The following is a 13,109-nucleotide window of genomic DNA, read 5'->3' as shown; positions in this document are numbered from 1 at the left end:
GGGCTACACATACCAGGATTTCCTTTCTTTCTCTCTCAAATATTGGCTAGATGTCTAGGAAAATTGTCTATTATATGTATTTCTTAGACAGTTACCATCATCTGATAGAAGCTTCTAGAACTATTCAAGAGGAACTAGCCAGATAGTGTTTCAGGTTTTCATCTGCCTAAGAATTATCTGGGAGAGATTGGTAAAATTTTAGATTCCAAGATCCACAAGCTCAGAGATTCTAAATCATTGCTGGAGCAACTTAGACATAGGTAAGTTCCTGTAAACACCATGTAAACTAACATTCACAGTCCCTATATTTTGCCCAGGTTTCCACCTCTTTAGTAGACAGTGCATCTAATTTAGGATCCCCAAATTGAATGGTATGTAGACATTAGTTCACAGCTTTCTTTCATTTCTATAACAAGCCCAGCTTTGCAATGCCATCTTTTCTCTATGCATATGGTTATTCCTAATATTATTTCGATAGGAACCTTGCAATAGAAATTGAAATATTTATTTCTTTTTGATGAAGTCTGATTATAGTTTGAGTTGATTAAGACAGAATGTTCTTATTACTAAAATTATTAGAGACATCATGAGTCAAATTCTCTTGTTGCAGAGAATTAAACGTGCTAAGTGGCACTCCAGTGTTAATCGGTTTTCATATACCCTAACTTTCTCTTAGGGAGCAATTTATACATGAAGAGATTTCATTTTAAGGTCTGTTAATTTAAAACCATTTGCTACTTAAGTGAAAAAATTAAAAATGAATTTAGACCAAGAACTCTCATTCTATATGTCTCCTTCACATGCAGACGAATAGTAAACATGAAGTAAAAAACAAGTCATTTAACCAGAATACGAGATTATTACTATTTACGTCAATTATAATAGCTGATATCTATTTTGCCGCGAAGACCCATTTAAAGGATGTAGATCAATTGTGAATGTTAATTACATTTTCATTCCTGATTTAAAGAGATAGCTGGGGAAAATATAGTCAATTTTTTAGTGGCTTGATTTCTTGAATCTTCATCAAAGAGCACATTTCTTATGTACTGGAAATGAAGATAATTTTTATTTAATATTTCATAAATATAAGCTACAAGGCATTGTCTTTAATCATGAGAACAACATTCCTAAATTACAACCTTACAGAATTCAGAGTAATCAATTAAATCAAAAGGCAGAAAATGAATGGTAAGATACCCATTGGTGATCTAATTTTTAATGCTTTGTTGTTGTTTTCAAATATGTGTGTTTTTCATACTTATTATATCCAATACTCATGATTGCTTATTTGTTATTGTTTAATGAGTGTAAAAGAGTTAAATTTTTGCATTTTTCAACTAGAAAAGAAATTATTTTGGCTTTAAAAGAAAATTAGAAAATGATAATATCATATTCACTGGTAGACATTCATTGAGTCTTAACAATTGTAGTTATGAGAATATAATTAATTATATTGTTAACTTTTAAGTACTAGTGAAATAGATGATTTAATTTGAACATTCCTAATATTTCTAATGTGGTATAACTAATATCCATATGGTACCCAAATATTATTTTTAAAAATTTTATAATATTTTAGAGGATCACTAGGTAGGTACAGAATGAGCAAGTGGAAAAGGAAAGCTAGTATTTCCAGAGTTCCAAGGAAGACATGAGCATCCCACGGAAGTGTGGAAAACAACCCAGAGTTGATACATATTATGCAATGTTTTGCCTAAGAATCCAGTTGTAGCACATATTTGAAAGTAAATTTCTTAGCTTTACAACTTTATACTTCCTCTCCTGAATGTGCTTTATAAAATACAAATTATAATCTTAAATAAGTTATTTTAAATGATCAATCATTGTTAATTTATTTTACCTATTATTGTTTAACATTTGCTATTGGCAGTTTGCTATTTCTCAAAATGCTTTTATTTTTTGCTAGCCATTTGATGTACTGATTTTCCTGTTATGAAACCTGTGAAACAACCCTTCTAACATCTTTACTTTTAACTATCCGACATAAATAAGGTTGCAGTTCATTTTTAAAATAAAGAAAAAAAAAAAACATAATACCTAAGGTGAGGCTAAATAAACCCCAGAAATAGAAACCAGGGCAGATATAGCTTCAAAAAAATGAATAATAGTTGATTTTTAAAAAGCGGTTTAAGTTCAGATATATATTTAAGTAAATCAATCCTTATGATTAAACATTGTACCAAGTTCCTCCTCAGAAAAAAGGAACACTGCTTTGTTTTACATCAAATGGAAAACCTGGGATGAGAAGCAGGTGGAAATAACAAGAGTACACCAGGCAGACAGCACCTTACCTGAAGACCTATGGGACCAGGAGGTCCTGGGAAACCTCTTGCACCCTCATCACCTTTTTGTCCAAACATCCCCTGCTGGCCTCTGGGGCCTGGCTCGCCATCACCTCCCTAGAGGAGAGCAATGAAAGTGATCACAGACTGGAAAAATTGTGACTTTGATACAAGTCATTATAAATACGTAGCCATTTTTAATTTAACCAAAGCTGATCCATTTAGAAGTAACCAAGTAAAAAGTAGATTACATTTCCATTACCTACTGCAAATATACTATTATTTGTTTTGCTTCCATTCTTTTTTTCTGGAGTGTGACGGATTTTGATATTCTTATGTATACCAAGTAAAGTGAAAGCTTTCTAATGAAGAAGAGATAGTGTTCAGAATTTACTCCAAAATAAGTACTTCTCAATTGGTTATTCTCTGATTCCAAATGAAGTCACAGTGGTTTTTGTTTATAAAGATCAGCTTGGTTAGCTATATTAGATAATTGAAATTTCATTCAATGTTAAGCATACAAATAAACTTATGACCATATGAAATCAACTGGTTATGTGACCGTTTATGAAGTTAAATTAGGAAACTGTAAGGATTTAGATTTGGTGAACAAAGAGGAATACTTACAGCAATTCCAGGAGCACCAACTGGACCCTGAATACCTGGGGGACCAGGAGGACCCTGCAGTGAGATAAAAATGAGTAATTTTGAAACTGAAGCCGAAAGAGCCTCAGCTATAGAGTGTGAAACGTTTGGCTGATCAAAATTTATTTGGCATCCCTCCACTTCTTTGGGGAAAAAGAACCTTTTGTACTTAGTGCAGTCAACCATTATTTATTTTACTCCCTGACACTTGGACATGCATATTTGCAATCAATTTTAAGTTGATAGTTATTGAAAGCACTCATATCTGCAATGTTGTGGATATTTAAAAATGGATTTCTATGTTAACGCAAATAATGTTGAAGTTTTACACTTGAAAAATTTCAAAATACCAGATTTTTTTAATGCAATATGTACAAGTCAGAAAAGGCACATAAAAAAATTCATCTATATGTTATCATTTAAGTGACTATTAGGATGCAGAGGATTCTATATATACAGAATGCAGCAATATGTGAAAATTTAGAATTCTTTATGTGTAAACACATGTAAATCGAGTGTTATCTATTAAGTATATCAGAACTCCTTATTTTGAGAAGTAGATTTTAACAGGTTTTTGAGTCTTCCATGCATAAATAGTTCTTGTTATATGTCTTTTTAAATGTGTAAGCAACTGATCAGGCACTGTATAATATCCAGACACTGAATTGAATTATGTTACTCCTATCATAACTGCCACATGTTGGGAAAAAGTGCTTAAGGCAAAGGCTCTGAGTGAGTCTATGGACCGCTGGGTACCTGAGACCCCTACAGGTTTCCACGAGGTAAAATTCTCATAACACAAAGACTTCTTTTGTCTTACAACCATATGGAAAGATGAACTAATGATGGAAGGTAAATATTTTGGTGACTTGGTCTCATTCTGAGACTTTTAGGGTTGGAATGACTGCATATCTTTGAATATACATGGCTTTGAAAAGAGGTTTTATTAGAACTGACCAAATCCCAAACCGAATAGTTTCCAATATATTACCAGAGGTAATACAGTATTGATATTATAATCTTCGGATAGGTAACTAAGTTGTACTAATGAAAGTATCCATAGTTAATAGCAAAAGGAGTTAAATGAATAATATCCCCTCAATAAAAAGTAGGAAACTCACATTTTCTCCTTTGTCACCCTTGCTGCCTTTTTGTCCTGGTTCACCAATTTCGCCCTGTATATGAAATTTTGAGGTAAATTTTATCTCTAATGTCATACCTGCCATTTCATTGTTATCACGATCATCTCATTATTAAATTTTACATTAATGTGATTACATATTAGCACTTGTCACCGTTCAAATTGTAAAAACCTAGGTTCCCTCTGCTTCTCACTTTCTACTATTGACTAGTTCAGAGACGAACAAAAGTCAGCTGAACTTTGATGAATACTGCAACTGGATTTTTAATTCACAAAATCATCTTGGTCTGAAATATCACCATTGTAAACTGATAATGGAAGTACATTGATTTACACAAAAATATAATTATGCATTAATCAAAAATTACTTTATTTTTTCTCCTAGTTTTCCAAACGTTAAAATGTAGCACATTATCAGAGCAGTAGTTCACAAATTTTTGTTATTTCACAATAATATAAGAAAATGTATTCAATTCAAACACTTAAAAACACAACTATACATTCAGAATCGAGAGCTTTGATTTTTACTATATGTTAGTAAGATAGAAGCACAGGATTATCAAATATGTATGTAGCTCATTCTTAAGTCTTACTCTGCAGTATCGAAGACACAGGGCTAAATGTATACAAATAATTAATTTAATTAATTTCACATTTACTTCAAAAGCATATATATTTAAAAATAAAAACATTTGGCTGTTTTTTCTCACTATCGTCATTCTTGTACGAGTGCTTTTCTTGTTTACATTACACATATGTCATGGGAGAGATACCAATTCTCAACCTCCAAAATAAAACTTTTGAACCCATGGGAGATGTAGGAAACTTTGAAAAAGATATCATTAGATTTCTCATCTAATCTTAAAAAAAGATTAAACTAGGATTCTTGAAAAAAAAAAAAAAAACAACCAATGTATCACAGGATGTACTAACATGAAAAAAAGAACACCAACCTTATCTCCATCTTCTCCAGGGGAGCCAGCGGGCCCAGCAGGCCCTGGGAGACCCACAGGGCCTTGTACTCCATCTCTCCCAGCAGGGCCCTGGGGACCTTTTTCTCCCTGTATCAAAAACCCAGCAGATCGTTTATTTTGTTATAAGAAATCTACAAATTACCTATTTGTTACAATTTTTAAAGTGCAGCTCTGTCATACTCTGTCTTCCATTTTTGATGAGGAAATTGCTTAATATTGCTAAGAAAAATAATATTTTCAAGTAGTAACTGACCATACGAAAGATCCCTACATTCTTTTATGACCAAGAATACTATCCTCATTAATAATATATGAATCTCAAGCTATGGTTCATAAAAATAATGAAGACTCATAGAATTTTTCTTTCAAACACACATTTTCTAATCTAGTATTATATATTGATAAATTGGATGCTTATTGTTTATAAAAACATTCTGAGCTTTCACTCCTTAGTGATGCTACTAAAATAGCAAGGTAGTGGCTATTAGACCCAAAAAAAAATCATCGAAAATGAATTTGCCCAACTTTAAACGTAACCTTTCTATATTTTTAACAAACGTTTGATGATGTCCCTAAATTTTGCTATTTTAACTCATTGTTGCTTTTACTATTCAAAATTACACTGCTGCTAGCATTTATTTGTTTGGTGGTTATTTTTTGACAATGGCATTATTTTCTTGTTTTAAAATTCACCTGTATTGTATAATTAAAAAAGAAAGAGCACCTCAATAATGAAGACAAACCCTATTATCAGAGTTTAAAAGGAATTATTTTCTAAAAGTCAAGATTTCATTGGTTTTCACTAGTATATTTCCCATTGCACTCAGTGGTTCTGTCTTTTCTCCCGTTACACAAGCTGAGGTCCACAAATCATCAGCTCCTCCAGCCTTTGCATTACCCTGCTCCCCAGTCCCCCTCCCTCGCCACCTCCTGTTCCTATAATGAAATTTTTTTTATCTGTTCTCCTTAAACACATTCACCGTCACTTTCCCTCCACTACCAACACCTTATTCCAAAATACTAGTAGCCTTCCTCTGAACTACTGAAGTTACCTCCGTCCTTCCTCACATCTGTTCTTACTTCCAAACTCTCCCCTGGGCTATAACCAGAGAAACCATCAGATCGCCTTACCAACATTTACCAGTCAGTTTACTGTTTTGGCTTTCCAAGCCGTCAGTGTGGCCTACCCTTATCTGGGTCCTACGACCCGCCCAGCTACATCACGCCTCCCCTTTGCCCTCGCTTTTTGCATTCCAACTCCTCTAGACTTTTTTTCAGGTGAACCTGATTCCACAGCCCTCCCATCATTTGGCCGGAGCATATTCTTTTGTTCCCTTGGCCTGAAATGCTCCTACAAAGGCCCTTCGCCTAATTAATTCTTCCTCATCTTTTACGTTCTACCATCAGCGTCCTGCCCAACGAAAGGCCCTCATTCCAGCTCAGGTCCCTCTGTTCTAAGCTGACATACACTGGCCCATTTCCTTCCTATCACTAACCAGAGTTTGTAATTATACATGCACTTCGTGATTCTTTGCTTATTATCTAATTGCCCATCAGACAATAAATAAACCATGTAAGGGTGGGAACTATCTGATTTTTCATTCCATTGCATCCCTCTGGCCTGTGGCCCAGACTAGCCACTTAAGGAAATTTGTTGAGTGTGTTAATTAATGACAACAAAAATAACAAAATGTCTATAAAACAAAGTTAACTTGTTAATTCTGATTTATTATTTTCCTGGGCTCCATATGATCTTATTTTTCAGAACTATGTCATAATTATAATTTAAAATATACCCCTGACGTCACCCTAGAGACCTTTTATTTCCTTTAAATGAAATATTACAATATTTAAACTTATCTATACTCATAAAATATGCTGTTATTCACAGTGAAATTTACTATCACATCAGCAGATTCTGATATTTCTTCTTCATTTTGATTTCCTTGTAAGCCTGAACTCCAATAATCAATTCTTTTATATGAGAGTATCTGTAAATAAGACAGATTAATTTGTATCTGCCTTTATTTCAGTACATATAATCTCTATTTAAGGATCACCTGCCATTTATTTCTTCTGATCTTGGTCTGTGTGGAGTAAGAAAAAATCTTTCAACTGATCTACACCACTCTAAACGTAGTTTCTTCATTTACAACTCCGTGAGAAAACAAACTCTTCCACCATTATGTATCTCTTGGCTCTCAACCTACAGTACTATCAGAAACATCACCCATCTCTTCTTAAGTAGTCTTCATTAATATTAACAGCTGAATCTTACCTTACAAAATTGATAGAAATTAGCTACTCATCTCCATGTCCCATGTCTCACTGGGCACAATCTTGTATTTAGTCTATACTCAGACCTTCAACTTTTATTACAATCCACAGAATCTATCCCACCTTACTCAAGAGCCAATTTATGCATTTATTTTCTGGTTATTAATTCATCTTTTTTTATGACATCATCAACACAATGCTGATGATGATAATCATTTACTGAACAATTATTGTCAAGAGTCTTCAAAGTTATTTAGAACTACAATTTCATTTAATCTTCACAAAATATTGTGGTTATCATCTTTTCACAGATAAAGAAAAACAGAAGTTTTGAGATGTTAAGTAACTTAGCCAAAATCATGAACTAAATTAATGATAGAACTGAGCATCCAACCCAATTCTAACAACCATAACTTCCTCACTTCTCACTGATTCTTTCCTTGTTATTGGTGAAATCTATAAACATACGTGCACTACAGTCATAATAATGAGGCAGCACCTTCAATTTTGCTAGTACTTCACCCTGCTGCACCACTGTTCTCTGAACCCTGTTTACGTAAGTGGCTCTACACATACCTACGCCACCTCTTAATTGTGCACCTTCTTTTTGAATCCCACTGTAATTACCCTAAAGTCATGAATGCCCAGCTGGCCAAATACTGGTTCTCTCTCTCTCTTTTTTTTTTCTCTCAGCTTTCAATATTCGTGATCTTTTACAACATTCAATAAAGGAGAGTCTTTTCTCTCTTGGCCTGCATGACTGTGTGCCCCTGGATGAATTTTCTATCACTCATGGACTCTTTTCCTTTCTCTCTTTTACTGGATCCACCATTACGATTCTCCCTAAAGAGTGAATCCAGACCTCTAATCTCCTGCAACATTGCATCACATGGGAATTCAGCAATATTGTTCCCAACGTCACCCTCCCTCTAATCGATTCCCAGATTTACAATCGTGACACTGATCATTCTTTCCGCCTTTTATACACATGCTCTTGAAACTGTAAATATTTTTTTCTCTTATCCTCAATTACTATTACCTAATCAATTTGTGGTTAATACACTGCGTTCACTGAGTTTTTGATCCTCCCCCCCCCCCCCATTTCTACTGCTATCTCTTAGACAGACACATTATCAACACAGCTTCTTATCTGTAATCCTTGAATCCGGTACCTCCCTAATTGAATTAGTAATTATCTTCAACAATTGTTCTGCCCATGTCAGAATATTTCTATCAATGTAGTAAGTTAGAAGAGGTTTTAGCTCTCTTCTCCTTCTCTGCTTTCCAGTATCTCCACCTTCAGAATTTCTAATTCGATTGACTAATTTGGAGGTGCATACTAGGCCTCGGTTATTGTTTTAATTAGGTCATATGGCTATCAGTGACTCTTATTTTCCACTTTCTCCCTTCCAAGGAAGGAACTGGACTGGTGGGTAAGTGGACTAAGGTCTTGCCTCCCACGATCCCCACTTTATCTTCATGCAAGCCTTAACATGCTGATGATCACAAGCTGCTCAGAGGAGTTAAAATGCAACATTTATATCTGGGTTGAGGAAAAGGTAATAGGTTGTTCTTAATATTTTTGCCAATGTTTCCACCAGTTTTTACAAAAGCTCCACATGGAGGTCTATGAGTACTTTCACCCAAGAATTTTATAACCATTTTAAGCTACTATTCCTAAATAGATACCTTCTTAGAAAATACTGCCTAATACAGTGTCTAGCATTTAGTTGATCTCAATACCTATTTAGTGGATAAAAGACCAATAGAATGAACAGCTTGGAATTTTTTTGGTGGTGGGAATTGAGAGAGGAAGGCTGGGCAGAGTATTCCCTTTTCTCTTCCTTGTCATAAGTATATCATCAATCACAACTAAAACCCAGGCCCACATCTTTGCTCTTACAAGGCCTTCTGTCAATAATTTCTCCTCTAGCTCACCGAGTTTATTTCGTATTATAACTTTCAGTACTTTTCCATATGCTCACCTGTTTCAATATTTTATTTCTTTAAAAGTCAAGGTGTTTAACCACTTTAAAATCCATCATTTGATATATTATCTTCACAGAATTCTTGACTTCTCTAATTAGTATAGTTTCGATTTGTATAAAAAGCAACGTATATCCTTTTATCTGTACACATTCCTCGCTGTATTGTGCCAAAATATGGTTGCCCCAGATTTCTGAATGAACTTATATGACAGGGCCTGAATCTATGTCTTTTCTACCCCCTTTCAGTATACACTGTACTATAAAAGTTTTATGGATAAATATTTAGTTTCCAATTGGAAATTATAGAACTTGTAAGAGGGAGGTAAATGATAATTTTTTTTCATAGTTGTTTATTTGTCATTTAAAAAAAAATTTTAACTTCAAAAACTGAACCAAACTGACAACAAACATGTCTAGAAGCCAGCCCTCATGCATGGAAGCAAGATCTCAAATACTCCTTATAGTTTATTACTATCTCGGAAAACAATATCTAAATTTTCAACTAATTTACTAACTTAGAAACCTATTGCTTTAAAAATTTATCAGTAAATAGATGTGCTTCGACTGTCACCCAAGAATTCTATCCACAGGCGGCACAGCCTCATTTTAATATTTTAAATGTTTCTGAAAGGTAATAGATCACCTAAAACAATCATTTTAATTTGGAAACACTTGGGAAATATCGCAAAGAATAATGAGAGAAAATACTTGCTATATGAAAGCAACTTGCTTAACATGAATCAACTTGAAGAAACTAAAGTCTTAGTAATAAAAAGTATTTTGAAAATTATAGGCTAACTGGATTATATATTTCAAGACTTACATGTATTCCAAAGTATTAAATGCATGATTTTGTGAACGATGGTCAGCGATTTTTATCTACATTTATCTACACTTACTAAATAAGTTGGTGTTTTAATCTTGGAAGATGAAAGAATGATTTTTTTTTAAAGAAAATTATCATGATTAAATTGAAAGCAGTAACAAAAACAGGGAAGAAATCTTGACAAAAAAAACATAAACTTAATGAACAGAATATCGTCTGTGATCATTTAAATATGAAATTTTTAAATCCAATAAATATAAGATGAAATAATTGGTCAGATGTTTCCCATCCTAGTTCGAAACTCAAATTACATGAGAAGAGCACCCACTTTCTATGGGTTTTATTTACGGACTATGAAAATGATTGGAAATAAAGTTGTATTACAAGAAGAGTGAAAAGTGCACACATTTCTAATATAAAACAGCAAAGTATATTTTTAATCAAAACTCCAATTTTATTTTTTAAAAGGAGTAAAATCAGAAGGTTTTTACATTAATAATACCAAACTCCCTCACAGGTATTAGGGTTTCATACAGTGTGGAAAAATGTCATCTCGTTTAATTGAATTTGAAATTTCTCTGTTATAAATATAAAAAGAAGCGTGTTTATATGCCGGGCACATATGCAGTGAGAATGCAATGGAGTATGAAGAGCTAATATCCTTGAATAAAAAGTAATAACTTGTGCAGGGTAGCAGTATAATATATATTTTTCCTTCGAATTACTTACAGGAGCACCTTTCTCTCCAGCTGGACCAGGAGGACCCTGGGGTCCTGGACGCCCTGGCAATCCAATCGGGCCAGCTGTACCTGCAGATCCACGTTCTCCTGGTGAGCCCTGGAGCATGGGGTAAAAAAGGTATTTTGTTATTGATGATGGAAAAAGTGATACTGGATTAAGAATCACTTATTTAATAGTGGAATCTATAGTATAGCAAATAATGTAAAAGTCACTTTTAGATAATTTTAAGATCTTAAAAAAGAACAGTTATACTCATTATTTGAAAAATTAATTTCTAGCCCCATATGAAATGCACATATTGAAGTCAAGAAATATTGATAAGAAAACTTCAAAATTGTATATCCTTAATATTTTAAAGATGTTATTTTTTCATTTAGCTGTTCACAATTGTTCACAATGCTTTACAAGACATAATTCCAAAACATAACTTCCTATACTATTTCCTGTTTATTTTGGATTGGCTGAATACACTTTCTAGACTAGTATTTCTCAAAGTGATTTCTGGGCTTCATCTTAAACTTGCTGAATCACAATTTTAAGTGACTTTGGAATCTGTCATTGCATTAGGCTACAAATATAATTTTTTACATAATAAATATTGGTAATCACTATCCCAGAGTTAGGACCTTTTCTCAAAAAATAAGTTCTTAAATTTAATTTGGAGTTCTGTAGGATCTTTAGTTTTTATTATGAAAACTGACAAGATAATTAATATTTGATTATATTCATTTGATGTAGCCTATATATTTTTCTACTAATTTGCTTTAAAAATACCTAACGCATGAAATTAAAAAAAAAATAGTATGGATACTGCCTTCATATTTATTACCTCTATCAATAATTTAAGAAAACACTACTTAAAGTAACAATATAAGTAATGTAAAGGTATATTTACTAAGTCTTATAGAACTCAAGTATAACCTATTTATTATTTCCAATTTTATTTGATACAAGATAAAAAGGATGTTGTCTTTGGATTAGATTCCTAAATTTGTCATTAAATTATAATTGATCACTTTCATAATTGAACTAAATGTGAAATATTAAGAAATATAATTTTTCATAATAATTAAGATGTTTTACATAACAACATCATCATCACACAACTCATAAAAGAAATGATTTATAAAAGCTAGAGAATGCAATACTCTAACATTTATTTTCTAATATTATACTTCTCATATTTTAGAAATAATTTTATTATTTATTCTCTAAGGAAGACATCAATGAATCCAAGAGGTTATTTAATTCAAATTTTTTAAATTTAGTATCTACTCAATTTTATTAAAATATTAAATGATTACAAAGAATTACAAGAATATTTATTACCTAATTTCCTGGCAATATTTTTCTTGCTAAATTTACAAGGTACATAGAATACTTTTTATTTAGCCACTTATTGGAATATTAAAACAATTAAAATGAATGGAGAGGATTTAGATTTGAGGTTACAGGGAATAAATAAAGAGTAATACTAAAAAAAGTGATTTTATCTCTCATTTTCTTTGTTTTCGGACTAACTGAACCACTGTTATAGTTTTTTAAATTATAGTTCACCTTAAACTTAGGATTAGAAATAATTATGAGAAGCTTTACCAAAAATAAGGTGAAAGAAGTCATGAAATTTGAACTTGATATAAACAAAAAGTGGTATTTTGGAGCTATAATAAATATTTAAAAGTAAATCCAGTAATAGTTCCTCATATTACATAAGTAATCGAGTTGTGTGAAAATTAAATTTTTACCAATCCAAAAACTACAGAATAATTACAAAAGAAATTGCAGTATTTTTTACACAATAAACATATATCCCCTGTCAAACTGTTTTTTTAAATTTCATAATATTAAGATATTTTTATTAAAAAGAGTCCACCACAAGTGGTTTAAGTGTTAAACAGGTGGCGGTTTTTGGATGAATGATCCCAGAGGCCAGTGCAAAAGAGAAAAATAAAAGTAGTCTTCCGAGCGTCTTACATTTAAGAAGTAAAGCCCAAGAGGTGAAAGATTTGTCCCTATTTATTAGAAAGAGGGAGGTCAGAGGAAAGCTGCAGGAGGAGGAGGAGGACAGAGGAAGGGAGGGAGAGAGAGCTATGGGCATTGAGAGACAGACAGACAGACAGACAGAGAGACAGAGAGACAAAGATGAGAGAGAAGAAGAAAGAAGGAAGAAGGAGAAGGAGAAGGAGGAGGAGGAGGAGGAGGAGGAGGAGG

At 32.8% G+C, this 13,109-nt stretch overlaps 1 protein-coding gene across 2 annotated transcripts in view; it reads right to left on the bottom strand.

The window, feature by feature from the left end:
• Window positions 1-13,109, bottom strand: part of COL11A1 (collagen type XI alpha 1 chain) — a 169,676-nt gene that overhangs the window by 40,350 nt on the left and 116,217 nt on the right. For both annotated transcript variants that reach the window (XM_036235133.1, XM_036235132.1), the window contains exons 42-46: window positions 10,887-10,994; window positions 5,046-5,153; window positions 4,073-4,126; window positions 2,934-2,987; window positions 2,316-2,423 (exon numbers count right to left, since the gene is read on the bottom strand). In XM_036235133.1, coding sequence (XP_036091026.1) covers window positions 2,316-2,423; window positions 2,934-2,987; window positions 4,073-4,126; window positions 5,046-5,153; window positions 10,887-10,994 — 432 coding nt within the window. The remainder of the gene's footprint in view (window positions 1-2,315; window positions 2,424-2,933; window positions 2,988-4,072; window positions 4,127-5,045; window positions 5,154-10,886; window positions 10,995-13,109) is intronic.

Source organism: Rousettus aegyptiacus, unplaced genomic scaffold, assembly GCF_014176215.1.
Source record: "Rousettus aegyptiacus isolate mRouAeg1 unplaced genomic scaffold, mRouAeg1.p scaffold_m13_p_17, whole genome shotgun sequence".
NCBI lineage: Eukaryota > Metazoa > Chordata > Mammalia > Chiroptera > Pteropodidae > Rousettus > Rousettus aegyptiacus.
This window is presented reverse-complemented; position numbering and strand designations above follow the sequence as displayed.